This window comes from Heterocephalus glaber, unplaced genomic scaffold, assembly GCF_053883595.1.
Source record: "Heterocephalus glaber isolate CG9 unplaced genomic scaffold, H.glaber_assembly_v1.0 deba00001745, whole genome shotgun sequence".
Lineage (NCBI taxonomy): Eukaryota > Metazoa > Chordata > Mammalia > Rodentia > Bathyergidae > Heterocephalus > Heterocephalus glaber.
This window is the reverse complement of record NW_028258451.1, coordinates 217,317-244,777: the sequence shown is the minus strand read 5'-3', so window position 1 is coordinate 244,777 and position 27,461 is coordinate 217,317. Positions and strand designations below refer to the sequence as shown.

Here is a 27,461-nt window from a genome sequence, read left to right as displayed (position 1 = left end):
GATTTGGCTGCCTTCCCCGCCCAGGAAGCTAAGTTACCAGTCCTGTTGGACTCGTCCTACCCGGGAGGGACCAGTGCAGGTCCTGGCTCTCCCCAGTGTCCTCTCCTTGGCGCCAGCACCATGGACACCTTGCGGGCTCTGCCACTCTTCCTGCTCCTGGGTAAGTTCCCTTCACCCCCTCTCACCCGTGCCCTTCCCAGCAGCCTCTCCAATGCCTTGCCCTTCCCTCCCCTCCTGTCTTCTGAGTAGGGGTCTTTGCCACTCCTGGGCTTCAGCAAGCCAATTCCACCTCTGCCTCCTCCTCTTCCTCCTCGGGCTCCATCAGCTCCTCCTCCCACGGCCACACTTCAAAAGTGCCCCCCATCAACGGCCCCAGCCACCAGACTCCAGGGTCACCACCCTCTGCTGAAATTCCTGATTCCCAGCGGTTTCCCGAGACCCTGAATCCGAAGGATGTGCCTCAGTCCCTCTGGTCAAATGTTTCTGCTGACAGCCGGCAGTGGAGCTCAGAGCTCACCTTCTCTGAAATTCCTGGTTCTGAAGCATTTCCTGACACCTTGGATCCTCAACTTCCAGCCAAAGGCCCTGCTCCCTCCTCTGTTAAGACCCCAGCTTCAAACACTTCTGCTCAAGTCCCAGACACCAAAGTATCCACTGGGGGCCCGGGCTCAAAGCTCCCCACTAAAAACCTGGACCTTGAACTCTCTGGCCCGAACTCCGAATCCAAAGTTTCCTTGGTGACCCACCCAGCCGCAAGCTTCCCCCAGCAGGTCGGGGGCCCCCTGGCTGTGCTGGTGGGGACCACCATCCGGCTGCCCCTGGATCCAATGCCTTACCCCGGCCCCCCTGTCCCCCTGGTGGTCTGGCGCCGCGGCTCCAAGGTGCTGGCAGCTGGGGGCCTGGGGCCTGGGGCTCCCCTGATCAGCCTGGACCCTGCTCACCGAGCGCGCCTGCGATTCGACCAGGCCCGAGGGGGTCTGGAACTGGCCTCTGCCCAGCTGGCTGACGCGGGAGTCTACACGGTGGAGGTCATCCGGGGCGGGGTCTCTCGGCAAACCCGAGAGTTGCTGGTGGGCGTGTACGGTAAGTGGACCGCAGTGCAGGTTGCTTCAAGACCTTTGGGCCAGTCACTAGTGTCCCGTAGACGCTTCCTCCCTGCAGTTAGGGCCCCTGGATGGGAGTGAGGACTAGGAAGCTGGAGGTGGGCTGAACACTGGAAGAGGGGCCTGAACCCCTGGGCCCGAGGGAGAGGGCTGAGGCCTATTTGGACCCCCGGGTCTGAGGGAGGAGGCTGGGCCCGGACCCCAGGTCTGAGGGAGGAGGACTCTGAGGAAAGACTCAGGGGCAACCAGCCACGGGGCCCCGACCTCCGCGGTGAAGAGGAGCCGGCGGCTGGGGCCCAGAGTCCTTGGTATAGAGGAGCAGTGACCAAGGGCCCGGCTCCCGGACGGTTCCTGATCCCATTCTCCCCTCCAGAGCCCCTGCCCCAGCTCTCGGTGCAGCCCCAGGCCCCTGAGACAGAGGAGGGGGCGGCCGAGCTGCGGCTGCGCTGCGTGGGGTGGAGGCCTGGCTGCGGGGAGCTCACCTGGAGCCGGGACGGACGCGCCCTGGGGGCCGGGAACCCCGAGGGAGCAGAGCCGCCCCGGATCCGCGCCGAGGGCGACCAGCTGCGCCTGGCGCGCCCCGTGCGCAGCGACCACGCTCGGTACACGTGCCGCGTGCGCAGCCCCTTCGGCCAGGCGGAGGCCGCCGCGGATCTCCGCGTCTTCTGTGAGCGGGGAGAGGGCCTGGAGGCGGGGAAGGCGCTCGGGCCGCCGGGGAGACCCGGTGACCCGGCTCCCTGGCCCCGCAGACGGGCCCGACCCTCCGGTCATCACGGTCGCCTCGGATCGCGACGCCGACCCCGCGCACTTTGTCACAGCGGGCAGCAACGTGACCTTGCGCTGCAGCGCCGCCTCACGGCCGCCCGCCGACATCGCGTGGAGCCTGGCGGACCCCGCCGAGGCCGCAGTGCCCGCGGGCCCGCGCCTCCTGCTGCCCGCCGTGGGACCTGGCCACGCCGGCGCGTACGCCTGCCTGGCTGCGAACCCGCGCACCGGCCGCCGCCGCCGCTCGGTACTGGACCTCACCGTGGCGGGTGAGAGCTGCGGGGGGGGGGGCCTCCTGCGGGGAGGGGAGGGGCCGCCTGGGTGGGCGGGGCCGCCTGGCGGGGCTGGGGTCCCTGGGGCTGGGACAGAGGGGCGGGAAGAACAACGGTGGGCGGGGCCATCTGGGAGGAGGGGCCACCTGTGGGCAGGGCGGAGCCAGCGGGGGGTGCAGATAGTGTTTGTGGAAGGGTCGGGAATGCCTAGAAGTGGCGGAGCCGGCAGGAGCAGAAGCAGACGTGCCTGGGCAAGTGGCATTCTCAACAAGGCAAGCAGCGCAGTTAAGTGGCAGGGTGGGATTAGCGAGGGGACTAGGTTGCCTGGGCCGGTAAGTGGGATGGCAAAGAGAGTAGTTGCTTGGCCACCGGGTAGAGTCACAAGCCCAAGGGGTGGAGTCCACGCAAAGGGGTGGAGCCACCAGTCAAATGGGCGTGATCCGAGTGGGCGGAGCTACCTGGACAAGGGGTGGCTCCACGTGGAGTAATCAAGGAGGGGCGGGGAAATCTGCCAGAGGGGTGGAGCCGGAAAGGAAAGGGCGGGATTACGTTTAGAAGAAACTGTGAAGATGCAGTTTTCTTAGGAAGGGTGAAGGTCAGAGGGGCTGCAGACTGCCCTCTTAGCTGGGCAGTCACTGGGAACAAGGAGCGGGGTCTGCCAGATAAGAGGGGGAATTAGCGCCTTGGGGGCGGGACCAAGTGGCGAGGGGCGGGGCCCACGCGCAGAGGCGGGGCTAGACCAGTAAGAAGAGACCGCTGGATCCCGGATGTTCTCCCCCTCTGCAGATCTGCCCCCCGGGTCCCCACAGTGCTCGGTGGAAGGGAGTCCCGGGGACCGCAGCCTCCGCTTCCGCTGCTCTTGGCCCGGCGGGGTTCCCGCCGCCTCCTTGCAGTTCCAGGGTCTCCCCCAAGGCGTCCGCGCGGGCCCTGCGCGCTCAGTGCTCCAGGCCACCGTCCCCGCCCACCCTCGGCTCGGCGGCGTTCCCGTCACCTGCCTCGCTCGCCACCTGGCTGCCACGCGCACCTGCACTGTCACCCCGGGTGAGGGGCCGCGTTTCTCCGCGGTGCCAGAGAAGGAGGGCGATTGTTTCTTTGGTGCTCTGGCACTTGCGGGCCTGGGATTGGGGTGGGCGCTTCCTTACTCTGGGAAAAGGGCGGAGCCTAGAGAAAGATCAAGGTTTTTCCTATACCTGAGGGTCGGGAGGGGGAAGAGGCAGGTTTTATTCCATGAGGACTGTCACTTTCCCATGTATTCAGAGAAAGAAATCAGTGGGTTTTAAAATTTTTAATTTTTGAAAGTAATTCATTTTTAAAGTAATTAAGGATAATGAGTTTGACAGTCCAGGGCCTGGCCTATGGTATGTGTTCAGTGTATGCGTGCTGAGGATTGATGCATAGATGGATGGATGGGTGAACGAACGGCAAGTTCCCACCTCAGGGCGTCACCCTATTTGATTTAAGGAGAGGCACTGACTTGTTCTCTCCCCTACAGAGGCCCCCCGGGAGGTGCTGCTGCATCTGCTGGTGGAAGAGACGCGCTCAGGAGAGGCAGAGGTGGTCCTGCAGGCCTCTGGCTGTCACCAACCCTCCCGAGCTTTCTGGGCCCGGGAAGGCAGGCCCCTGGCTCCGGGAGGCGGGGGACGCCTGCGGCTCAGCGGGGATGGGTGCAGACTCCTCATTGGCAACTTCAGCCTGGACTGGGACCTGGGAAATTACTCCGTGCTGTGCAGCGGGGTGCTGGGTGCGGGGGGCGACCAGATCACCCTCATTGGTGAGCCTCAACCTTTCCAAAGCCCCTGGCTTTCAGTCCCGAGGGCCCGCCCTAAAACCCGGGCCAGCAGCCGCCAGCCCCTCCTTCTCAGACCCAGGGGCCCAGACCCCCAGGCCCCACCCCACTCCCCTGTGCACCCCAACATCCACCCCTTCTTCCCCCAGGCCCTTCCATTTCCTCCTGGAGGCTGCAGAGAGCCCGAGGCGCAGCAGTGCTGACTTGGGATGTGGAGCGCGGGGCCCTGATCAGTGGCTTTGAGATCCAGGCGCGCACAGAGGGGGCCGACCTCAGCAGGGCAACCGCTTACAGGAACTGGGTCTCCCTGCTAGTCCTGGGGCCGCAGGAGCGGTCAGCCGTGCTGTCTCTCCCTCCTGGGAGCCCCAGGACCTGGGCTTTGCGCATCCTGCCCCTGCTGGGGACTCATCCAGGGACTCCATCACAAATCCGACTCTACCAGGCAGGTGAGCGGGGCTGTGGGCACCTTGCCTGGGCGTCTTAGTGATCTGAGTGTCACTGCAGGCTGGCACGTTGGGTCTCCCATCTCCCTCTCTTGTAGTGGCCCCCCTTCTAGTGCTAGAACAATGTACCTGACTGGGTGAGCAGAAACATACTGTGTCACAGCTCTGGAGGACAAAAGTCTGATATCCAGGCATCATCAGGCCTGGGCTCTTCTGCGATTCTGAATGGAAGCCTCCCTTGCCTCTTTCCGGCTTCTAGTGGTGGCTGTCCATTCTTGGTGTCCCTCAGCTGCATGTGGGTCACTCCGACCTCTGCCTGCAGCTTTCCTATGGCCTTCTCCTCCTGCTGTGTGTCTCTGTCCTGTCTGTGTGTCTGTGGGACAGGGACCACGCTAATGACCTCAAGTCCACTTGGTTACATTTCAAAGTAAGGCCACATTCACAGGTACCAGGGATCAGTACCTCAATACACAATGTAGCTTCTACATGGCGGAGTATCCCGGGTCTTAGCCGTTGAACAGGAATTGTCCCCAGCAGGATCTGGCGCAGACTGATGGCCTTCAATATCAGTAATGCTCACATGACTCCCAAGTGACTTCTACCCAGCCCGGTCCTCTCTCTGGGACTCCAGGCCTCGGCCAAGCTGCCCACTACCTCATGTCCTACTCTGGGGCTCCCATTGGCGTCTTAATGTCACTTGTCCAAAATAGACCCCTTGATGTTTCCGTGGCTAAGCTGGATCCCCCTGCCCCGCCCCAGTCTTACCCATCTTACTGATGGTGCCAGTCACGTTCCCAAACCACCCCTTGCCAGTTACCAGCAGGTCTGGTCAATCTGCTTTCCAAAAGGCTTTTTCTAATCCGTTGTCTTCTTTTCACTTTTCCTCTAATGCCCTGTCAAGCACAGTCCTCTCACCTAGACTGCCGCAGCCGTTTACCTGGTCTCTCTGTCCTCCCCTTGCTCTCCTATAATCCACTCCAGGTAGATGCCAAAGTCAGGAAGTGAGATCGTGATGCCACCCCTCAGAAACCCATGCCCCCCATGAATTCCTACAGGCCCCTCCAGGACCTGGCCCCTGGTAACCCCCTAATGTCACCTCTACCTTTTTCACCTCGTTCCCTGCCCTCCACCCACACTGGTCCCCATCAGACTCGGGAAGCTCCTTCCTGCCTCCGAGTCTGCATTTCCTGTTTCCTCTTCCTGCAGGACCATCCCCCGGGTTCGGCATGATGGCTTCTTCCTCGGATCCCTACTCACCACCTTTCTAATCACCTTCCCTCCTGTTACTTCTATCACAGCGCATTTTTTCCTTCTTAGTACACGCTGCAATTATGTTACTGTTGCTCATTTATTTCTCCCTCCTGGCTTGGGGCTAATGCCCACCAGTGGAGTCTCCCCCCACCCACTCCAGCCTAGTGCCAGGCACATGATGTCACTCAGTAAATGCTGAATGAACTGAGGGTGCTGGGGTTGGAGATTCCTAGGTCCCGAGAAGAATGAGCAAGGGGCTGGACTCCTGGGATGAGTTAGGAGCTTAGGAAATGAGTCCAGCCTCTGCCCTGCTCCCTTGTGTCCCTTCGGTCTCTTCCAGGTCCCATCCTGGGCCCTGGGGCCATCATTGGCATTGTCCTGGGCTCTCTCCTGGGCATGGCCCTGCTGGTCACACTCATTCTCCTGTGTGTCTGCTGCCTGCTGCACTGTAGAGGTGAGTGAGGGTTCTGGGGGAAGAGGTGCCAACTGGGAGGGTCCCTAGAAAAGGCCCACTCAGACCTAGCTGAACCAGTCAGCACAGTTACAGTTCGCCCACCCTGCCTTCCTGCCTGTGTCTCAGCCAATCCCAGTTCCCCAGCTCTCAGACTAGCTTTCCTTACTATTGGCTGAATTGGCATGCTGGAGCAGCCAGTCACTGTTTCTCTTTCTCTCTTCCTCTCCTTCCCAGGAAAGTCTCCTAATTTGGAAAAGAAATATCCCCCGACCTCGGCGCCTGTGGTCTTCACCCCAGAAAAGGAGACGTGTGGTGTGACCCCAGTGCAGACCCCACAACTGCCGCCCTTCACATTTCTGCAGGAAGACCCCAGCCCAGCCAGGGCCCATCCAGTGAGTACAGTGCTCCATTTCCTCCCGGAACAGGGCGGAATTTATTACAGTCGGGGAGATGAGGTGTAAAGGTGGTAAAACCTTGTCCCTTTATTTAAAAATACATAGTGGACAGAGGCCGGTAGCCCCAGCACTCCAGGAGGCTGAAGTGGGAGGGTCACAAGTTCGAGCCCAGCCTGGGCATCTCAGTGACTTAGTGAGACCTGCGTCAAAGTGAAACGTAAAAGGGGCTGGGGACGTGGTTCGTAAAGAATTGGGTAAGGGTTCCACTTTTCTCTCTGAGGCGGGACGGAATTTCCTCCCCACCCCCTGCAAGTCGGGCTGCTTTCTGCCTTAGTCTCCCAGGGACAGCTCCATATTTTTCTTCTCCTGGCAAACCAGGAGGCTCAGCGAGCATCTGAAAGATCGGAGTTACAGCTGGAGAAGGTGGGAGGGAGAGCCAGCTCATGCCCGGATTGCCGCCTGAGGTCCCCCGCCCTGCCTCTCTTCCAGGCCGCCGGCCCCAAGACCCCCAAGACTGTCATCACTCCAGCTGGGGGCCCCAAAACTGTCCGAGCAGCCACGCAGGTGTGATCCGCACCAGGAGCCCCCTCTGCGCTAGGAATTTGGGGCCAAGACTTCCTGTTTTGCTCCGTATCCAGTAGGGCCTGCTGTGCCTGGGAGTTGGACCCCAAAAGTGAGACTCCTATCTTCCCCTCTTGTTGGAGAAGACTCAGCCTGTGTCTGTGCAACTACGCAGTGTGGTCTGCACAACCGAGGCCCCACAGCAGCCAGGCCGGCCTGCTGCGCTGCTCCCGACTGGTAGAGGAACCTGGCTGGGTCTCTGGCTGCACTTCCTCCTCCACTTCTGGCACAGCTCCCAGAGACTTCATCCTAAGGCAGATCAGATCACCTCCCTGTCCTTTTCAAGGCTTCCAGGGCTGTAAGCTGCCCTTCAGGCGTTATCCACACCCTCCTCCTGACCTGCAAGGTCTCCTGGTTTGGCCTGGCCTGTGTCGCCGCCCGTGACCTCCCTTCCTGAGACTGACACCTCCTCGGGGACACAGGCTTTCTCCCAGCCTTGCTTCTGCTCCCACCAGCACTTTGCCAGGGCACTTCTCCTCCTGCGGCTCACTCGGCGAGGTCAAGGCCACCATGCCTATCTCAGGAGACCTTTTCCTTTACCTTGGTCATAGGTTCAGTCCCAGCATCCCTGAACTTCCCCTGCTCATGTGCAGGGATATAATTCCTCCAGTAGCTCAGATCCCCTCAACAAAAGTTCACGAAGACGAAAACCACACCATTATCTGAGCACTTAACGCAGGGCCTGGCACACACCAGACAATCCATACACATTTGCTGATTGATCAAGCGCTTTGGTGCCAGTCAAGAGAGCTGCCTGTGTCCTCCCCAGCACGATGCCTCATCCTGGCTCAGCACCTCAATGGCCCCATCCAGGACCTGGACCCTTTGAATCTTTCAGCTCTGCCACTATTTGTTGAGGGGTACCGGGGATCGAACTCAGGTCCTTGCACTTGTGAGGCAGGCAGTGGAGCCACTGAGCTAAATCCCCGGCCCAGCTCTGCCACTTTTTAATGGGTTGGTGTAGTTTATCCACATGTTGCCTCCTGTAGTAAAATGGCTCCTGCCGTTCCGTTTGTCACATCTTCACATACCAGCATCCAAAGACAAAAGGAAGAGGACAGGGCTCCCTTCCTGTAAAATGAGATTTCTCCCCTCTCTCTCCCGTGTGTGTGTGTGTGTGTGTGTGTGTGTGTGAGCAAAGAAAAAACGAAAGTGTAGGCGACCAGCACATGTCTCAGGGCAGGGAGCTTCTGGAGTCTTGGGTGCCTGAGCCCTCTTCCCTCTCTCCCATATCAGGCAGATTTTCATTTCCTTTGGATCACCAGAGACAGAAAGCCCACCACACAAGGGGTACACACACGAGACTTTATTGCTTGTGTAAGTGAAGGACAGCATCAGGTACACTTCGATCCAGCTGCTCAAATCAGGTCCCCAGAGACTCAGTCTCAGCCCTTCCACTCTGCGTTCTGCGGTGCAGCTCAGTCTCAGCCGCCACACGCGTCTTCCCGGCCGCTGCTGGCCCCACGGACTCGTCTCTCCACCCGGCAGACAGCAGCTGCTGTCTCGGAGCCGGCCACCCGCAGAAGGGCGCCCTCTCATTGGCCCGGTCAAGTATATCTGAACCAATCACGGTGGGAAGAAGCACTGCTGAGTGGCTTAAGCCACTGAGGGACCAGCTCTCTAAGGGGCCAATTCCAAATCTACCAGAGAGAAACGGGGGCAGGCCCGCTTGGGACTCCACTTACCCGACTCCTCAACCACACGGACATCTGTAAGCAGAGACTTTGGAAAAAGGCGTTTATTGGTGTGGTGGTCTCAACACTCCCCATGAATTGGAACACACGGCCCCCAGGGCCCCCCGCCCCCCTCCCTGCGCCCCTCCCCCACCCCACCCGGTCCCCTGGACCCTGGGAATGGAAGACAATGTGGGATGGGGCCCACGCCCCCGTCTGAGGTACAGTCACTGCCCCGTACCCCCCTCTGCCCTCTTCACGCTCCGGGTGGGGTGGATGGTTATACAGGGTCTCGGGAGTCGGGGCTGGTGACACAGCGACTTCGTCCGGGCTCAGTGGCTCAGGGTGTCAGTGCACCAGCTCTCCCCCCTGCTCTGTGTGGTGCGGGGTACCAGGGCTGGGTGTTCCGGCCATCAGAGCTGAGGCCACAGTCTCACAACGTCCCTTCCTGAAGACAGTGCCCACTTTGGGGACACCATGGCTGGGCACCAGCCACAAGGCAGCCGGAGCCAGGGCCTATTGCTGGTCACAGTCACGGGTGTGTGTGTGTGTACGCGTGTGTGAGGACGGTCAGCTCAGCCTCTGGGGGTCCAGTGTGTGGAGGGGCCGGGGAGCCCACGCCTGTGGGACAACTGCAGGGGCCCAGGGGCAGCTGGTTGGTGCTGCAGATGGCCGGGGAGGGCAGAGCACTGGGACAGGCAGGCGGCTACGGCCACCAGCCTGACAGTTGGATGGAAGCACCGATTGGCCCGGGAGGGGGCCAGAAAGTACAGGGTGGGGACGGAGAGGGACGTGGGTAGGTCTCAGGCCACTGCGCCAGCAATGGGGGCTCTGGCTGCAGGCAGCTGGTGTACAGCAGGGAGGGACAGAACCATGGGAGCCACGGAGGAGGTCCCCACCTAGACACAAAGGCTGGATGACTGGACGGTGACAGCTCCCCCCACTCCCCACCTGTCCGAGGTGCAGCTGGACGACGTGGGATGGGGTGGGGTCGGTGCGTGCATGCGCGGGAGGGCGCATTCTAGTCTCACTTCCGCCGGAAGCGCCCACACCTACCTCCAACCAGAGGGCAGGCCGGCAGGGTCGGGCGGGGGACGTGGGGGGATCGTGCTCCCCTGCCCGGCCCACTCCTACACATACACACAGACGTGCGGACTCGGACACACACACACACACACACACACACACACACACACACGAGCCAGTGAGCAGCCTGAGCTGAGGGAGGGGTGCGGGGCGACCGGGGTGGGTCACAATCGGAACGGTGAACGGGTGGCGAGAATGGCTGTAGAAAGATGCATAATTTTGCGTTATCCCTCACAGTGATGGGTTCTCTAAAGATCTTTCCTCCTCCTCCTCTTCCTCAGTGACTGAGAGCTCTTCTGCCCCCTCGAGACCCACGGCGCTTGCTCCCCCTCCTCCTCTTGCTCTGGCCTGAGGCCCCCTGGGGGAGGCGCCCCACCGCACTGGCCGAGACTACATTCTCCACCACAACCAGCCCAGGGCGGAGAGGAGGGCCAGTGGCCCCGGGGGCCTCGGGGCTGAGTTCTCCAGGGATCCGGGGCCTGGGGAAAGAGAGAGAGGGACCTGGGTGAGGGCCATCGATGGGGAGGCCCTGTGTCTGTGCCTGGTCTCTTCGTCAGTCTCTAAGGGTCTGCTTCTTCGGATCTGGTGCTAGGGATGGAACCCGGGGCCTTTGCACTGAGCTGCTTCTCCAACCCTTTTCTGTCTTTTGAGAGAGGGTCTTGCCAAGTTGCCTCGGCCTCCCGGTGTGTGAGAGCCAGGACCCAGGGGGCCTCTTGAGTCTAGCTCTCTGGGGGCCTTTCTGAGCTTCACTCTCTGTGCCTGTTCTTCTGACTGCTTTGAGTCTTAGCATCCTCTCAGATCCTCTCCACTTCCCTTCCACTGTTTTGTTTAGCTCTAAACTCTCAGCGTTTGTCTTTCTGTCTGCCGGCTTCTGTCCGGCCAGCACTTCCACCTGCATTTTATCCTCAGCTTGTCCAAAACTGCTCTGGACTTCTCTCACACACCCTGTTGCCTTCCCCTCAATCCTGCTGCACACCAGAGCCTCAGAACTCGTCCTCATCCGCCCCACTACTCAGGCCCAAGCCTCAGGGTGCCTCTTTCCTCGCCCTTCCACCCCCAGCACCCACCCAAGCCCCTGGGCTCCACCTCCACAGCACCCCAGGCGGAGGTCCTGCGCTGTGCCTGCAGCTCTGGATGGCCACACAGCCTCCTCCCACCTCCACCTCGAAGCTCAAATCTCCACCAATTAAGGGAGTCTCTGTGCAGGCGCCAACCACAAGTCACTCCCACTCAACAGCCTCCAGCTGCGGAGCCCTGCGGCCTGCAGAACTCAGCCCTTACTGTGGCTGCCGGCGCTGAGCTCTGCCTCCCTCGTGGACCTCCGATGCCTCCAATGGCTCTGTGGGGTCCCGATAACGTCCTCTCTGTGACTTTGAAAACGCTCTTCCAAATCTGGGCAGGGTTGTGTTTTTCTTCTCTTTCTTTTTTTTTTTTTTTTTCGGTACTGGGCATGGATCCCTGGGGCGCTCGGCCACTGAACTATGTGCTCGGGCCTTTTAATTTTTTATTATGAGACAAGTTCTCCCTAAATTTCCTGGGCTGGCCTCAAACTTGATATCCTCCTTTCTCAGCCTCTCTGGTACCTGGGATTACAGGTGTGCGCCCCACACTGGGCCGGTGCTGATTTCTTAAATCTGGGTATAAATGCTGCCTCCTGGAGGAAGCGTCCTCTGATGACCTCACCTGCTAGCTGCCACCCCAAACCTCTCCATTCTTTTCTCTCTAGCTGTTGCTGATACTCAAAAAGTTATAATTTGTTCAGGTGTGTATCTTATGTTTGCTTATTTATCTACATGTCCGCTTCATTGCTTTTCTAGCACCGGGCTGTAAGCTGTGCGTGTCCCCAAACCGTGTCACTGCTGTGTCCCCAGAGCCCTTAGTGCGCGCGTGCTCGATGAATACTGAGTAAACGGGTCGCTTTCCTGCTCAGTCGCATTACTGGACTCAGCATCTGTCTGTCGTACGCTGGGAGTCGGTCGGGGTGGCCCCGAGTCCCCCACCTCACCGCACCCCGCCCGCGGACGCACGCAGGAGCCGCATGGAGGCGCTGGACGCTCCGAGGCGGTTGGCGGCGCGACACGTGTAGTTCCCGTAGTGCCGGGCGCTCACGTTGGCGAAGAGGAGCATGGAGCGAGTGCGCTCGGTCTGCACCTTCAGGCCCTCGGCCGCGCCGCTGCTCAGCCTGCGGGACGGGGTTGGGGTTGGGGTTGGGCCGGGAAGCCTTCGGCGAGGCGCTCAGCTCAGCAGCCCCACTTTCCGCGGACGCCTGGCATCCGGGTCTAGGCCCCCTCCAGGGACCCCCTTTCCAGGCTCCGCGGCCCCTCGGGATACTGGGCGCTCCCAGTGCACACTAGCATCCCCAGGGAGCTTCCTAACCCGGCCCCAGGTAATTCCGGGGAGGCGCGGCCCAGCATTCGTCCTGGACCCCATGCCCTGGAAGCCCGACCCCGAGCTCTGCGCTCCCGCCGTCCCTCCCGCCCCCGGCGCCGTCCTCACAGTCTGTCGTCCTTGTACCACTGGAAGTCCGCGGGCGGCACCGCCATGGCTTCGCAGCGCAGGAGCGCGGCCCGGCCCAGGGCTGTGCGCGCGCTGGTCACGTCCGTGATGGTCGGGGGATCTGGTGGGGAGCGAGGGTCAGCCGGTGCTCCCAAGCCCCTCCCCGCGCAGGCCCGGGAGTCCGCCCCGCCTCCCGGCCCTCTGACCCCCCTCCCCCGGACGTGGCCCCCCTTCCGTGCCCAGGGCCGAGGCTCACAGTTGACTGTGACCAGCACGCGGCGGCTGTCGGGCGCCGAGTTCACCCCGTTGTGGGTCACGCACTCGTACTCCCCCGCCTGGCCCCGCTGGATGTCGGAAATCTCAAGGATCTCGCCCTCCGAGGTGAAGCCGTCTGTGGGGGAGGGCGGAGGAGGGGGCGGGGCCGGACACAAACACTTAACACGGGACAACACGGGCAGCACAACGGGACACACATCAGCAGGGCAGCCCTGCAGGGCCTGGAGTGCCCGGGTCAGCGGAGGCCGCAGGGGGCTGCGGGTGGGCGGGGAGTGAGGAGGCTCAGGGCTCAGGAACTGCAACCCAGAGGGAGGGGAACTGGAATTTGGGGGTTCCAGAGATCCAGAGATCTGGGATCTCTGATCCTGGTGCTCAGGGGACCCCACTGGGTGGAGAATTTCGGAATCTTGGATCCAGGAAATAAAGGCCCACTGGGGAGAGTCCAGAGTTCCGGTATCAAGTTCTTAGGGTCCAGAGAACTAGGATCTGGTGATGGGCTCTGTAACCCAGATAGCTGGGATCTTATGACAGATCTGTGGTCACAGAAGATCCTCTGGAATTCAGGGGACCCAGGGATCCAGGATCTCAAGACTAGGATCGTAAGGCTCAGAAGACAGTGCTGCAGAATCCAAGTGTCTGTGGCCTAGTAATTGGGTTCTGCGGTGTCAGGGGGTCAAGTATTCACTGGGGCCCAGTGTTTGGAACTCTGGGTCTCTGCAGACAGAGGGAGTAGGGATCAGAGATTTGGATCTGGTGGGGAGATCAGGTAAAGAGCTGGCGGGATGTGGTGGCCCTAAGCTGTCACATTCAGGCAACCTGAGCTATGTTGGGGTACCTGTGAGGGGTGGAGGAACTCCGATTCTCCAGGGGTCTAGTCCGGGGCCTGAGAATGTGCCTTTCTGGCAAGTTCCCAGGGGAGGCCGATGCTGGCACCTGGGGGCCACACGTTGGACCCGCTGGGCTTCAGCACCCAGCGGGAGAGGTGGGCTTGTGAGGAGGAGGGGCGCTGTGGCCAGAACCCGGGCTGTAGCTGCACGTGGGGTGTCTTGTGGTGGGAACCCGAGTGCAGAATTGGTGAGGGGTGGGGACGATCGGGAAAGGGGAGTCTTCACGGGTGATTTGGAAAACCTGGCCCAGGTCTGAAGGGCTGGCAGAAGCCAGTGCTGAAGGCTCTAAGTGGCTGGGGTCTGGTGACGAAGTCTCTGGGAAATGGGGGTGTCCCAGTGAGGAGGAAGGGGTTCTGGGAACCCAGCTCGGGACAGGGATTGGAGGGGCCCAGACTGCAGAGTAGGAGAAAGGGCTTTCTGTTTGGGCTGGGGTCCTCACCTCGGAGCTGCCTCCAGGTGACGGTTGGCTCTGGTCGCCCCACGGCCAGACAGAGCAGATTCACACTGCCTCCCTCGTTCACCGTCACAGGCGAGGAGATGTTCACAATGCGGGCAGGGACTGCGGGCAGGGACAAAGGGCACTGAGAGGCTGGGGGTCTACTCCGGAGTCCGGCCCGACCTCCTCCCTCAGACCCCAGGGCCCAGGCCCAGCCTCCTCCCCCGGCCAGATGTGGGCTGACACTTGGTCTGTCCTTCTTAGGATCCCCTGTGTCTGTCACTTCCCTCTTTGGCCTTCTCTCCCCAGTGTCCCTCAGCCTCACTCCTTTTCTAATTTCTGGCCATGTTGAACTCTGTGTCTTTCTCCACTTCAACCTCACTTGATTTCTCTATCTTCTGGTCTGAATTCCTCTCTCCCTGTCTTTTGATTTCTGATTATTCTAAAATTAATGTACTTAACAGATACCCATATAGCACTTCCTGTGTGGCAGATTCTGTTCTAAATGCTCTATAAAAATCCACTCATTAGTCTCTTCCTCCCCATCCTGGGCTGGACAGTGCTATATTTCTCCAACTCTAAGACATGACGGGAATTTTTTTTTCCTGTTCCCACTTGAGTTTCTCACTCAGGGCAGCCTTGTCATTTGGGGTGCCACAGTTTAACGGGCAGAGATCTCTCTTCCTTTCTTGTACAGCATGAAATACAGCCAGCCCCTCTGACTGCGGCTGCCCTGGATTTGGTGAGAGACAGCACCATCCCTGGTCCGGAGGCCAGGGAGCCCCAGGGCTCTGCTTCCTCAGGGGCCCTGGCTGGCAAGGGTCATCACTGAGGCCAGAGTGGGGTGGTCTGGCTCCTGAGCTGGTGCTCAAGGTGACTCTGTGGGTGCGCTCTGTGTCTAGGCTCAGCCTCTCTGGGTGCCCGCTGCACACCAGACCGTGTGTGCTCCCCCAGGAAGTGGCTTCTGAGCTCTGTCTCCCCACCCGCTAGAAGCCCAGCCTCGCTGTAGGTCCTTGCAGCTCCATCTCTCCTGCTCTGAATCCTTTCCCTCCCCTCTCCTCCCCTCTCCTCTCTTCCCCTTCCTTCCTGGTTTTTTTTTTTGTGGGGGGTGGGGGGATGTTTTCACCAGCTCTGTTAGCAGCTAAAGTCCCCAGAGCAGGCCTGGAGCCTGGAAAGCCACCTCTGAGCTTCGGGAAGCCGCCTGCCCAGTTCTTCACGTGCTCAGTACAACCCCTGCACATCGTGGCACTGGGTAGAAGGGGTGCCCTCTCCCCTGGAGTTTTCCGCCCTGGACCCTGTCACCCTGAAGCATCACTCTGCTGCGGTTTCCCCTTGCGTTAGGCGGAAACTCGTCTTGCACTGGATGTGTTCCAGGCCTGGGGACAGCGTGTGGTGAGTGCACATGGGTTGGGGGTCCGTGGGGAGCCCCGTTATGCAGCCTGCCACCCCCTGCGCTCCCCATCCGTGCTCACCATGGACGATGAGGTAGACCTGAGTGGTGTACGGCTGGTGGCGGGTCTGGAAGGAGCAGGTGTAGAGGCCCTCGTCACCCAGCCCCACCTGCGTGATGAGGATGGAGAACTCCTCGGGTGTGTTAATGAGCAGCCGAACACGGGGGTCACTGGTCCAGCGGTCATTGCCAGCGTACAGGATGTTGGAGCGGTTCAGCCAGGCCACTCGGGTCACATGCTCATCAATGAAGCAGCTGGGGGATGGAGGGTTAGGGTGAGGGTCGCACCTCCCCGCAGCCCACAAGGCAGACTGCTGGTGAGTGAGCCGAGTCTCAGTGGGAGAGAAGCAGGCTCAGTGTCCCATGGCCGATAGCTATGGGGTGACTGTTGTGTACCAGAGACCTGGAGAAGGGCGAGGCAGAGATGGGGGAAGCTGTGACCCTGGCTCATTTACAAGCAGGCCGATGTGCAAGCTCTCTAAGCACTGTGCATGTAAACTCTTGAACCCCTAAACACCTCCCAGGGCAGTTACTGTCCACTCCTGTGACACACGGGCACATGGAGGCCCAGGGTGTGTGGTACACATGGCCTCCATGCCAGCCCCCACCCAAAGCCAGGACCACTGGGCTCTGCTGCGTGTGAGCTGCTGACCCGGCGTACCTGAGGGTGGCATTGTCGCCTTCACACACGGTGTAGTTGTCGGCGGGGGAGCTGAACTCCAGGCTCTGTGACAGCAGCCCTGGGGGAGGGAGGGGGCTCAGGCCTGGGGGGCAGGCAGGCATGGCAGAGACTGCACACACGGGCCACACCTGTGCACACATGCACACTCCCAGGGGACACAGATACCTTCCACACCCACTGCCACACACATCCACTGATGTTGCAGAGATGCACACACAGCAGTCACCCACCTGTGCCTTTCCCCGGGCCTGCACAACTCACAGACAGCGTGGGGCGCGGGGCACGCAAGCTGCATACCTCCAGGGACACGAGACTACACCCAGCCACGGCACAGGAACACAAACAGACACGTGCTCACTCATGCAGAGACCTGTGTGGACACACGTACGAGGCACTACACACACACACAGAGGCACATCCATGTGGATCCATAAGCACAGACACACAGATCATTGTACGTGTGAGACACGCTCAGGTGTGCAGACATCCACAGATACATGTGTGCACAGACACATGCATGTTCAGAGGTAGTGTGCAGAGACACATCAATAGGCACTCACAATCCCATACATGCACACACATACATAAGAAACATGCACAAATTCACACATGCACACACGCATTAAATCAGAAATACACTGACAGACACACGTGCTCACAGACATATCTATCACACACCTTTAGACACGGTGCACAACACACACGCGCCTTTGCACACACATCTGCCCCACGCATCCTGTGCCTCCCCCGCAGGGCACACTTCCGGGTGTAGGCCCACACCCACTGCACACTCCAGCACGGCCCGCAGGCCCATCACCCGCACTATTCATCTCTCCGTGGACCGTGGCCGGCAGGCTGGACCTGGGCCAAGGGCGGGGGCTGGGCCAGCGGAGGCAGAGGCCGCAGAGCCAGAGGGAGCGAGGCCAGGCCCGCCCACCGGATGACCTTGGGCGCCTGGAGCAGGAGGCCGGGCCCGGGCCGCCCTGCCCCCGCCTGGGAAGAGGAGCTAATTAATCTAATGAATTAATTGCCCGTGCGGCCCCAACGACTCCCAGGGGCCTCTCCCTCAGCAGCCTCTCAGCATGGGGCGGGACAGGGCCAGCTGCAGTGGGCTGGCCAGGGCCTGGCATGGGGCTAGGCCCTGCGTCCCTCAGCCCAGGCCACCCAGGCAGGAAAGAGCCCCAGATTCCCGGTCACACACAGTGGTGTCCCTGCTCAGATGGACACGCACACAGTCACAGTGACACCCACAGACCCAGACACACGCCCAGCGGAAGGTCACCTGGAAAGGCAGCTGTCTGAGGAGCTGGCTGTCATGCTTAGCCCCAGAGCGACAGTCCCCAGCCCAGCAGCACCGACTCTGAGCCAGCCCTGACACTGCTGCCCACAGGCTCTAGTGAGCCTCACGGCCCCACACGAGGCTGTACAGTCTCCACACGGGTGTAGCCTGACCCATTGGGCAGACACACACACACACACACACACACACACACACACGAGAGGACGCTCCCACCCCCACAAAGTACAATCCAGCTACCCCGCCACACCTCCTCAAACACAAAGGGGTGCCCTGGGCTGAGAATCAGGTGCACAAAGTCATGCTACCACCTGTGATCAGACCATGCATGGCCACACACACACGCACGCACACACAGAGCCAGAAAGCCACATACAGAAAGATACGCTGGACCGAAAGGCAGTCCGGGTAATGCAGGCTGGGTCTGTGAAGCACTTGCCCCCAGGATCTGTCAAGCTCCTGCTGACCCACTGCTAGGCCAGGAGCCCTAGTCTTGCCTGTGCTAACATCTGGGGCCAGCTGGCCCTGGCCACTATAGGGAGTTTGGCAGTGTCCCTGGTCTAACCCACGTGATGCTGCAGCTCCCCACCACAGTGGTGATAATCAGAGCTCAGGACCCACAAGAAAGGGAGTTCTTGAGTCAGGAGTGGTGGTGCACACCTGTAATCCTGGCCCTCTAGGAGGCTGAGGCAGGAGGATTGCAATGCGAGCTCAGCCTGCATAATTTAGCAAGACCCTGTCTCAAAATAAAAAATAAGAAAAGGGCTAAGGATGGAGCTCAGTGTGAAGGCCCGGGGCTCCATTCTCAGTACCAAGTCGAAACAAAACAGCAACAAAAAAGAGACTCTCCAGGAGGCAGGAGGGGAGCTGTCCAAGGTCCCGAGCTGGGACACCCGGAGACGTCCTGAACCCAGCACCACCCACTAGAGTTGAGGCCACAAACCAGGGCCATGGGGCAGGGTGTGGCCCCAGGGTGGGCAGGACCTCAGCGGGGAGACACACACCCTCACCACCAGGACCTTTCTAACCCTCAGAGCAGACCGTGCCCCTCCTGGGGCTCCCGCCGCCCCGGAGGGTGAAGGACCAGTTCTGGCCTCGTCCTGGCCCCCCACCTCATCACCTGGTGCATGCGTGTTGCAGCTCCACATTTCCCTCTTCTCCTGGACCTGCAGTTGGGCCAAACCTTCTGCCCCGGCAACCTGGTGCAGTGACCTGGAAGCTCCCTGCCTGGAAGCCTGGGGCACAGGGCCTCGGGGTTGGTCCTGGCTTGTGGGCAGTCCCAGGAGACAGAGAATAAACAAATCCACCCCTCAAGGGGGCCTGGGTGCTTGGTCCATGCATCTGTGCGTCTGGATGTCCTGGGCCTTAAAATCACCAGCCCCAGGATCAGGAGGCACCCTCTTGCTATGTGACCTTGGGCAACTCCCTGCCCCTCTATGGGCTTCAGTCAGTGCAGGTAGGGCAAGGTTAGCCACTTACTTGTTCTGGGATAACCTTTTTGGTTTGTTCAGCAGAACTGGAGATTGAACCTAGGGAGTGCTGAGCTACACTCTCAGCCCCTTTTAATTTTTTAAATTTTGAAACAAGTGTTCACTAAGTTCCTCAGGCTGAGCTCAAACTTGCAACCCTCCTGCCCCAGCCTCCTAGGGAGCTGGGATTACAAGCATAAGCTACTGCACCCAGCCAGGGATGACCTTCTTAGGAGTCCATGACCTGCTCAGCCCCTGGGCCTGGCACCTCCTGATCTCAGCCCTGCTCACCGGGGACTGTTGAGGCCCTCTCTGGACAGGCCCTCCTCCAGGGCTCCCATGTGGCCTGCAAGATGCTTCAGGTATCCACACACAGATGCACTGTGAGAATTCTGCTCCAAGCGCTCCAGCCCCTCCAGGCCTGGGCTCAGCTCCCACTGTGCCTGGACCTCTTCCAGAGAGTTCGGGTCACGAGGTGATGTTCTTCTTCCCCAGCAGACTAGAAGCTCCTTGAGGGCAGAGCCTGGTCCTGACTCAGTTCCTGATGCCCATCCACCTCCCAGCACAGGGCCTGGCTCCCTGGAGTCCTTGTTGATCAAATGAATATGAGCAGATGCCTGTGACACTCTTCACCCCTTGAACTCCTCAATTCTCAAGATCCCCGTGTAACTCCTTCCCCCAGGAGGACCTCCCTGACTCTTCAAGGCAAAGACTTGGCCCTTTTCTGGGTGCCCTTGACTGGCTGAGGCAGGCTGCCTCCTCTGGTGTCTCTCACCTGGCCAGGAGCCCCACCAAGGGCTGATTCTTGTCCACACGTCCCAGGGTTGGGCCAGGAAGTGTTTGTGGAGAAGGAACTGAAGGTCTTCAGACACCAGATAAAAGATCCTCAGGATCCTGAATGGGGAAACCAAGTGCCTGCCCACTATTTCCTGCCTGGGTGACACCCTGCTTCGTCTGGGCCTCAGTTTCCCCATCTGGAAAAAGTTAAAAATGTTTTCTGCATGGATTTTTGAAATATTCCCTGAGAATATGGAATCAAAGTGCTTAGCTTGGTGCCTAGCTGCAGATCAGGCCCAACAGATGCCAGCTGCTCCTGACAGCACCGTTTTGAAAAAGAATCATCTATCAATATGCTATCCCTGGTTCGGCATTGACCACCCTGGGTGGGGACTGGGCTGAGTCCAGGCTCCTGGAGATGCCCCATAAGCATCTGTCTCTTTTTTTTTTTTTGTACCCGGGATAGAACTCGGGTCCTTGCGCTTTCGAGGCAGGAGGCGGAACCACTGAGCTAAATCCCCAGCCCAAGCCCCATAAGCATCTGCTTGATCAGTCTTGGCCCAACTGGCTTAGGGCTCCTGTCCAGACTAGCAGGGCCTCGCTGGGAGTGACAGTCCAGTCCCCTATGACAGGAAGAGGTCCCTGACTGGACCCCCCAAAGGAGGGGCAGGGCGGGACTGCTGTGCTTCCAGAGTCCCCTGGGGCACTGGGGCCCTGCAGAGTACCTGAGTGAGTGCAGGGCACTTGGAGAGTTCCAGGCCTGATCCAGGGAGGGCTGGGGACCCAGACAGCCTGGCCCCGGCTAGGAAGAGCGGTGAGAAGCCAATGAGTCCCAATCGGGCCCTGGCTCCTCCTTGTCTTTGCTGAACTCTGAGGCCTTCACATCAGTGATGTTGGCCCTGGGAGCCTAGATGCCGGGCTGGGAGCCCCGGAGCCAGATGCAGCATTCTGAGATTTCGCAGCCACTGCCCCTGGGATCTTGTTAAGGTCGACTTCTCTTCCTTCCAGTCCTCCCTGCAAGGTTTCCTGCCTGGGGTGTCATCCTCAGCCACCTACGCTCTCAAATAGCCAACATCCCCCAGGTCACACTTCCTTCTGTTATGTCACTGACAGTCCCCCAAATGACCTATTTACTTGTTTGTGTTAGATTTTGCAACTGGCTTTTGATCTCTCTCCATCCCACTGTGATATAAGCTCTTCAGGGGCAGTAACTAGGTCTGGCTATGAATCCCTCTACCCATCCACCCATCCACCCACTCGTACATCCATCCATCCATCTACCCATCTATTCATCTGCCCATCCATCCGAGGCCACAGCAGCAACTGTGTGCTCCGACAACATCTGCTGAATAAACCCCTGAAACTGAGCCCCTAGCCCATCAAACCCGAAGCTCAGAGGTCCCATGGACAGCGAGGTGGACAGCAGGGACCTCAGCCGAGGACCCCAACAGTAGGCAGGGCTGCGGGGCTGCTGGGCTTGGCCTGCCCCCTCCTGGCTACGCCTACCCACCTGCTGCCAGAAAGCACAGGAACCCCAAACTACTTGCTGCAGTTTGGCTGCTACTGGAGCTGGCTGAATTGTTGTCGACTGTGCAGCTACTTTTGTGAATGAATATGCACGTGTGAGTGTGTGTGTGCGTGTGAGTGTTGGCATAAAGGATTTAGGAGAACATTAAAAGTGGCTCAGTATTTACGGATGCCAGGGAGCTTTCATTAAGTGGAAATAAGCCAGCCGCAGAGCAATGGGCTTATTTTGTTTCTGTTTTGGGAAAAATATCAAAAAGTCAAGGAGCCTTCTCCTCACACTGACCTCGACGGCTGCATCTGCATCAGTGGTAGGGGCGAGGCATGGGCGTGAGGGGCGGGCGTGCTCCCGAGTCAGCCCAGTGGACTGTGTCACCCCCTGCTCCCCTCCCCACTTTGACAATGTCCTGAGCGAAAGACAGGGCGCCGTTCCGCACATCTCGCCATAAGCTCTTAGGCACAAACTGTCCGTGGGCGGCTGGTGGGCGCTCAGCGCACGCCATCCTCGGTCACCCTCGTTCCTGAGTGGGGAACCCATGACCGGAGGTGGGAAAGCACTTTGCCAAGGCCAGGTGGCTTTGCTAGGGCTCCCACCTCAGGGCTGGAGGGCCATGATGGTTTCTGGGGTTTAGAAGAGGAAGAAGTGGGAAAGGGGGAGTTACTTTGAGAGTAAAGGGGCAGCGGGAAGAGGAGAAACAGGTAAGGGGAGGGGAGCAGAGAGGAGTGAAGTGGGGCGGGGGAGAGGCCAGGAGAGGAGGGGCTCGCGTGTGGGGTGACAATGAGGAGCACAGAAGTGAGTCCAGCAGGCAGGAGACAAAGCCCAGAGACAGGCACAGGGTGGAATGTCACCAGCACACTACAGAGGGCGGGACAGGAGCTGCTGGAAATTCGGAGTCTCACAGACCCCCGAGACCAGGGACAGAGGTGCGGTGCGGGTGGCCAGCGAGTGGCTTCTGCACCAGCTGGGGGCCCACGCGGTGGCCTGACACAGCCTCCTTGGCTCAGCAGATCTGCATCCGGGACGTGGGCGTCCTGCCGGATGGGCCATGTGCATGGCTGGTGCCCGCAGGTGCGCCTGGGATGGACTTTCTGTGGCAGCGCGTGTCTGGGAGAGAGGCCAGGAGCCGCAGCTTCCCTGGGGCTGCTGGGGTCACTGTGTGGGGGCCGTTGTCCCTGACTGCCGGTCCCTGACTCTGTGACCCAGGGTTGGGTCAGGGCTGGGAGGAATCCCCGGAAGCTGGGTTTCCCGGGCGCCTGAGCACCGGGGCCTCCCGCTTTCTTGGCCTCCCCCCATTCCTCTTGGGGACATCTTGACCATGCTCTCCCACCAGGCCCAACTAGAGAGACCCGGGCCCAGCCACACGCTGTCCGTCCGGTGCCCAGACCTCCCTCTGCTCCCCGAAGTCCTCCCCCAGGCCCCCGCGCCTGAGCGCAGAGTAACCCTGTGACCCTGCATTAACCCTTCTCTTCCCTGGGCGTCTTTCCCCTTCCTCCCGGTCTCTCGTCCTGTCCGGACCCAGGGTCGCAGGTGCTCACCTGAGCCCACAGCCTAGCACCCCAACTTCTGGATCCCCAGCACCATTCCCGCACATAAGTACAACAACCGAATGCTAACGCTCTCAAGCCCAGGGCCCTGCCGGGCTGTTTCAGCCCCTCCTCGGCCTGTCCTGGCCCTGGGACTTGGTCAGCGGACTCCCGGTCGCCACCTCTTACTGACCTAGGAAGACATCCATCCCCCACCTCCTTCCAGAGAGGAGAACCCCAGCCTCAGGCAAGGACTTCCTCGGGTACCCTCCAGGCAGACAGGACCCGCCGCAGCCCCACTCAGTTCAGAGATCTGGCCCTCCCGGACCCTCAGCCGGCCTCTTGAGTCCCTGCAGGGACCAGGTGTCTGCGGCCCCCTGGCGGGCTGGGGAAGCGACCTCCGCCCCTAGGCCCAGGACGGACCCTGCCCAGGCACGCACCCCGACTTCCGAGGACCCCCTTTCCCGGCCAGGGATGCAGCCCCCTCCCTGGCCCGGAGCTCGGCGTCCAGGGCCTCCCCTCCCCCGGCCCGGGTGCAGCCCCAGCCTCAGCCCCACCCCGCAGGGTCCCCGGCGTCCCGGCCGAGCTCCCGCCCCCGCGCTGCGGTACCTCGGCTGATGACGGCCAGGCCGGCCAGGGCGGCGGCGGCGAGGAGCCGGAGCCGGGCCCCGGGCGCAGGGGGGGGCATCGCGGCGGCGGCGGCGCGGAGGGGGAGGGGAGGGGCCGGTCCGGGGCGCGCGAGGCCGGGGGGGGGGGGAGGGGGACCCCGCCTGCGGCTGCACCGGCCCGGGGGGCGGCGGGGGCGGGGGGAGGGGCTGGGGGCGCGACGAGGCGGCCGGAGCTGCTGCAGACCCGGGAGGGGGCGGCGCTGACGGGCGGGGAGACCGGCCAATCAGGGCAGGCGGGGGGCCGCGGGGGCGGGGCCGCGGGGGGCGCTGGTTGGAGGGAGAGGCCTTTGTTACTGCGGCCCGGCCCCCCCCCCCCCCCCGCCCCCCGCCCGGGCTCTGCACGGGTGCGAGGCGATGCTGAAGCCGGGCGCCCTGCTCCTCTGCGGCCAAGGCATCCTCCTCCGGACCGGGGTTGCAGACCTCGGAGCCTCCTCCTAGACACCAGGTGCAGATCCCAGAGCCTCCTTCTCCAGATCCTCCTGCCCCAGACCCGGGGCGCGCACCCCAGAACTTCCTCCCTCACACCCAGGGCTTCAGACCCCGGTCACTGTCCCCAGACCCAAGATCCAGATCCCAGCCCCCTCTTCCAGTGGGACATTGTGAGCTCCTCTAACAAACACTGTCTTTGGGGTGAAGATTTCTGTGTTCCTCCACCGCAGCCTCATCCCCAGTGCAACAGGAAATGGCGGGGGGGGGGGGCTGATCTTGGAAGTGAGGGTCTGGAGGCCCGGGCTCGGGTGTAAAATATGCAGCGACTCGGGTGTGACTTTGGGCAAGTCAGGCTCTTTCCCTGCAGGGTGGAAGCGCCCAGTTCCCGAGGTGAGTGAGAAGAAACAGGTCCTGGAGGGACCGTTGGCCCCAGCTGCAGTTAGCACCTTCCACATACTTCGCATCCCATGCTCCAGCCGTTGACCTGGGGCCCCCAACACTGGTCAGTGTGGGAGCCCCAGAGGGGGGCCAGGCCTCTGTCTACTCCAGGGAAGGGTCTAAGCCAGGGGAGCCCCAAAAGGAGGCCTCCGCAAACCAGACTGTGCCGGACACTCAGTGCACAGAGCTGCTTGGGAAACTGCAGCAGGCAGCGCTGACTCTGCCCAGCTATCCAGGCCCAGAAAGAGAGGTAACAGGAGCTGCTCTCTGAGAAGTAGGAGTTGGGACCACCAGACTCCTAGGGCTTGGGACTCTTGGCAAAGGTCTCAGGAAAATCCAGTATGTTATTAATACCGGCAAACGGCCTAGAGCATGGTGAACACCATAAAGGGCAGCAGTCGATGCTGAGCGACAGGATTGCACAGGGGAACGGTGCGGTGCTTGGGACCGGCCCAGCTCAGTCCCCGCTTGCCCTCACTGAGGGTTTTCCAGGGCCGCTGCACCTCTGTGCAGGCCTCAGCCTGGTTCCTCAGCATCCCCTCTGCCCCCCAGCCTGTCCCACTCTTCCTTGGTGCTTAGGGCGAGCCCATGCATCCTGTGTGTTTGTGTCCGTGTCTGTTTCTCAGGTGACCCCACTCCTCCCCGATCTCACAAAAAAATGCATATACAGGTGAGCGTTGCTTCTCCCAAATGCTCGGGCAAGGAGGGTTTCAGATTTTGAAAGGTCTGCAAATTTTACTAGTTGAGCAGCCCTAATCCAAAATGTGAAGTGCTCCAAAGTCTGAAGCTTTCAGAGGGTCATATTAGGGCTCAAAAAGTTCCAGATTCCAGAGGGGTTGTGATGAATGATTTTTAGCTTAGGGGTGCTCCTCCTGTAATACTGCTTGGCGGTCAGCTCTCATGGCCAAGGCCTCCCTTTACTTCCTGCACAGCAGAAATGGTGCTTCGGTCCTAAACTAGGTCTGCTTTGCAGTGGGGAGGACGTTGGACTCTACCATCGGGAGGAGCCAGACGGACAGACACTGCAGGAGGACCAGGCCATGTCCCCCTCTTCCTGTTTGGTCTGTGGGCTGCTGTTGCTCCTGTGTCCCACTGACGCCAGGTGGCAGGTGCAGGTCCATCCAGCAATGAATGGTCTTCACTGTCGAGTTTCAGTGGTATCACTCTGGATGGCTTCCCAATCTGTCTCGGACGCCTCCCTCTCCACCTCAGCCTGATGCGCTGTGAAGACGGAATTGTCTTCCCCCTGCCCAGGTCTGTAGTGAGCTCTGTCCTCGAAAACTTCCCCATCATCCCCTGGGCCACAAGCAGACTGGCTTCAGGGTGAGCTGAATCCCAGCCTGGAGGACAATGGCCCTCCCCAAGTTTGTTCCTTCTTAGGGCACCTCCCCAAGTCCTCAGTGCTCTTCTGAGTTATCTTTTACCCCTATAGAGGTCACCTGCTATACCTAGTAATTCCTTGTATTAAACTTTCCATGATTAAATCAGAAAGAAAAACACTCAGCCAGGAAAGTTGTTTAACCTTTCTGTTTCTCAGTTTCCTCATCCAAAAAACTGGCTTAATTCCCACTTCTTAGTGCTGTTCTGAGAGGGAACGGGTCACCAGACACATGGTAAGTGTCTAGCCTAGCTGAGTGGAAGCCGGGAAGTTTGGATGCCTTGCTGCCTCTTGTCCATCTATGAATTAATTTCCTTTATTTTCATACAGTTCTGGAATCCAGAAGTTAAGGAATCGAGGTGTCTACAGAGCCACATTCCCTATCAAGGCACAAGAAGGAGAATCCATTCCTTGCCTCGCTCCTTCCTGGTGGCTGCCCTGGGAACGACTCCCGCTGGTCTCTGCCTGTCTTCACATGACCTTTCCTCTTCTGTCTGTGCTCAAGGCTCCCTCTGCCTCTTTGTTGCTGTTGCTGGGACAAAATACCTGACACACTCAACTTAGAGGAGGAAGGGATTAGTTTGGCTCATGGATTCAGAGGTTTCAGTCCATGGCTGTCTGGCTTTGAGGCACAAACCTCATGGCAGAAGGGCCTTGTGGAAGAGAGCTGCTCAACTCATGGCACCTGGGGAGCAGAGAGCATAAAGAGCTGGAGAGCGGCCAGGGACCAAATATAGTCCCCAAGGTCATGTCCCCATGACATACCCAGACACACTCAGAAGGGTGCTTTATTAAGCCCCTAGCCAATCAGGTTGACAAACAGGATTAACCACTACAGCCCCCTCAGAAGGATACTTGAGATTGCATTTAGGGTTCAGCCAGATAATCTAAGATCATCTCCTCATCTCTGAATTCTAAACACCATCACATCTGCAAAGACTTTTCTTCTTCTGAAGTAGCATCCACAGGGCCCAGGATTCAGACCTGATGCCTTTGGGGACCACTGCACAGCCCAGCCCTGTCCGGCCTCCACCCTCTGCTCATCTGCCCCATGCCCAGAGGCTGACCCCTGCTGACCACATCTGGAAGCTCTCTTGTCCCTCAGCCTCGAGGTGGCCTTGGCTGGAGGGTGGTGCTGGACAGTGGCTGCAGGGTGGCTCTCCTTCCTCCCTGTGGGCCACTGACCTTGGCTCTGGCTGTCTTGCTGTGACAGAGGCAGGCGCTGTCAGCTGTCATCTGTCCTTCCTGCTCCTCCAGGACCCTGCGCTCCCACTGCTGGTACCAGGAACCTCCCTGGCCTTACACAAACAGCCCCTGCCTCACAGTGGCTTGACTTACGATTTCTGAATTCTGATGGCCTGAAAACGTGTGTGGTAGAAAGGGCACTTTGGGTTTTGAATCTGGATCTTTCCCTGGAAAGGCAGATAGATGCTCCACCACACTCCCTCGTGATGCTGGGCAGCAGTCGAAAAGGTCAACAGCCAACACTGTACAGTGCCATGTGGCTCAGCTGTGCTGCTCAGGACTTTTGTGTGGACTGCACTTTCAGGTTACGATGTTTGCTCCTTGGCTTATTGTGCTATGATTTCACCGTAGGTAAGGAGCTTCTATGTCTGCAGCCCTGCGCTCCCCTCTGGAAGTGAAGCCTTTCTTAGAAAGTCTGTTTCAGGAATCCCACTGCAGGGCTGACTCTTCCCAGCTGGGGCCCTCCTGATCCAGTGCCATCACTGGCTCCTGTCGCTTAGCCCTCAGGGCCTCCTTTATGCCGGGACTGAACAAGGACAGAAGCTCAGCGATGATGGCACTTAGAAGGCTCATGGATGTGGAAAGATGAAAGATGCTCAACTTCACATCAAATAAATGAAATTTTAAAAATCTCAA

General features: G+C 59.9%; 2 protein-coding genes and 1 long non-coding RNA gene across 6 annotated transcripts; 2 read left to right on the top strand and 1 right to left on the bottom strand.

Moving 5' to 3' along the window:
• The first annotated feature begins 50 nt into the window (after positions 1-50).
• On the top strand, positions 51-8,174 carry Vsig10l (V-set and immunoglobulin domain containing 10 like). The gene is made up of 10 exons (XM_004867191.4): positions 51-160; positions 250-1,083; positions 1,477-1,770; positions 1,853-2,137; positions 2,927-3,181; positions 3,633-3,911; positions 4,076-4,372; positions 5,961-6,074; positions 6,309-6,466; positions 6,959-8,174. Exons 1-10 carry the CDS (start codon positions 121-123, stop codon positions 7,037-7,039), a joined length of 2,637 nt encoding a protein of 878 aa, XP_004867248.1. The 5' UTR covers positions 51-120; the 3' UTR covers positions 7,040-8,174.
• A 207-nt stretch (positions 8,175-8,381) lies between these two features.
• On the bottom strand, positions 8,382-23,366 carry Iglon5 (IgLON family member 5). Of its 4 annotated transcripts, XR_015447312.1 has the most exons (9): positions 19,618-20,292; positions 16,056-16,134; positions 15,417-15,649; positions 13,948-14,067; positions 12,602-12,736; positions 12,346-12,466; positions 11,877-12,031; positions 8,776-10,328; positions 8,382-8,647 (listed from the first exon to the last, which is right to left on the bottom strand). XR_015447312.1 is itself a non-coding variant. In XM_004866762.3 (8 exons), the coding sequence occupies exons 1-8, from the start codon at positions 23,353-23,355 to the stop codon at positions 10,240-10,242; spliced, it is 1,011 nt and encodes a 336-aa protein (XP_004866819.2). In that variant the 5' UTR covers positions 23,356-23,366; the 3' UTR covers positions 8,382-10,239. The 4 variants fall into 4 exon arrangements, 3 of the variants coding, with proteins under 3 accessions (XP_004866819.2, XP_087057055.1, XP_087057056.1); XM_004866762.3 differs by lacking the exon at positions 19,618-20,292 and adding an exon at positions 23,277-23,366 and having other exon boundaries at positions 8,382-10,328; XM_087200929.1 differs by having other exon boundaries at positions 8,382-10,328.
• A 284-nt stretch (positions 23,367-23,650) lies between these two features.
• On the top strand, positions 23,651-27,461 carry LOC147821283 (uncharacterized). The gene is made up of 6 exons (XR_015447273.1): positions 23,651-23,780; positions 24,132-24,154; positions 24,829-24,872; positions 25,176-25,456; positions 25,740-25,815; positions 25,911-27,461. It is a non-coding gene; the product is annotated as an uncharacterized LOC147821283 (long non-coding RNA).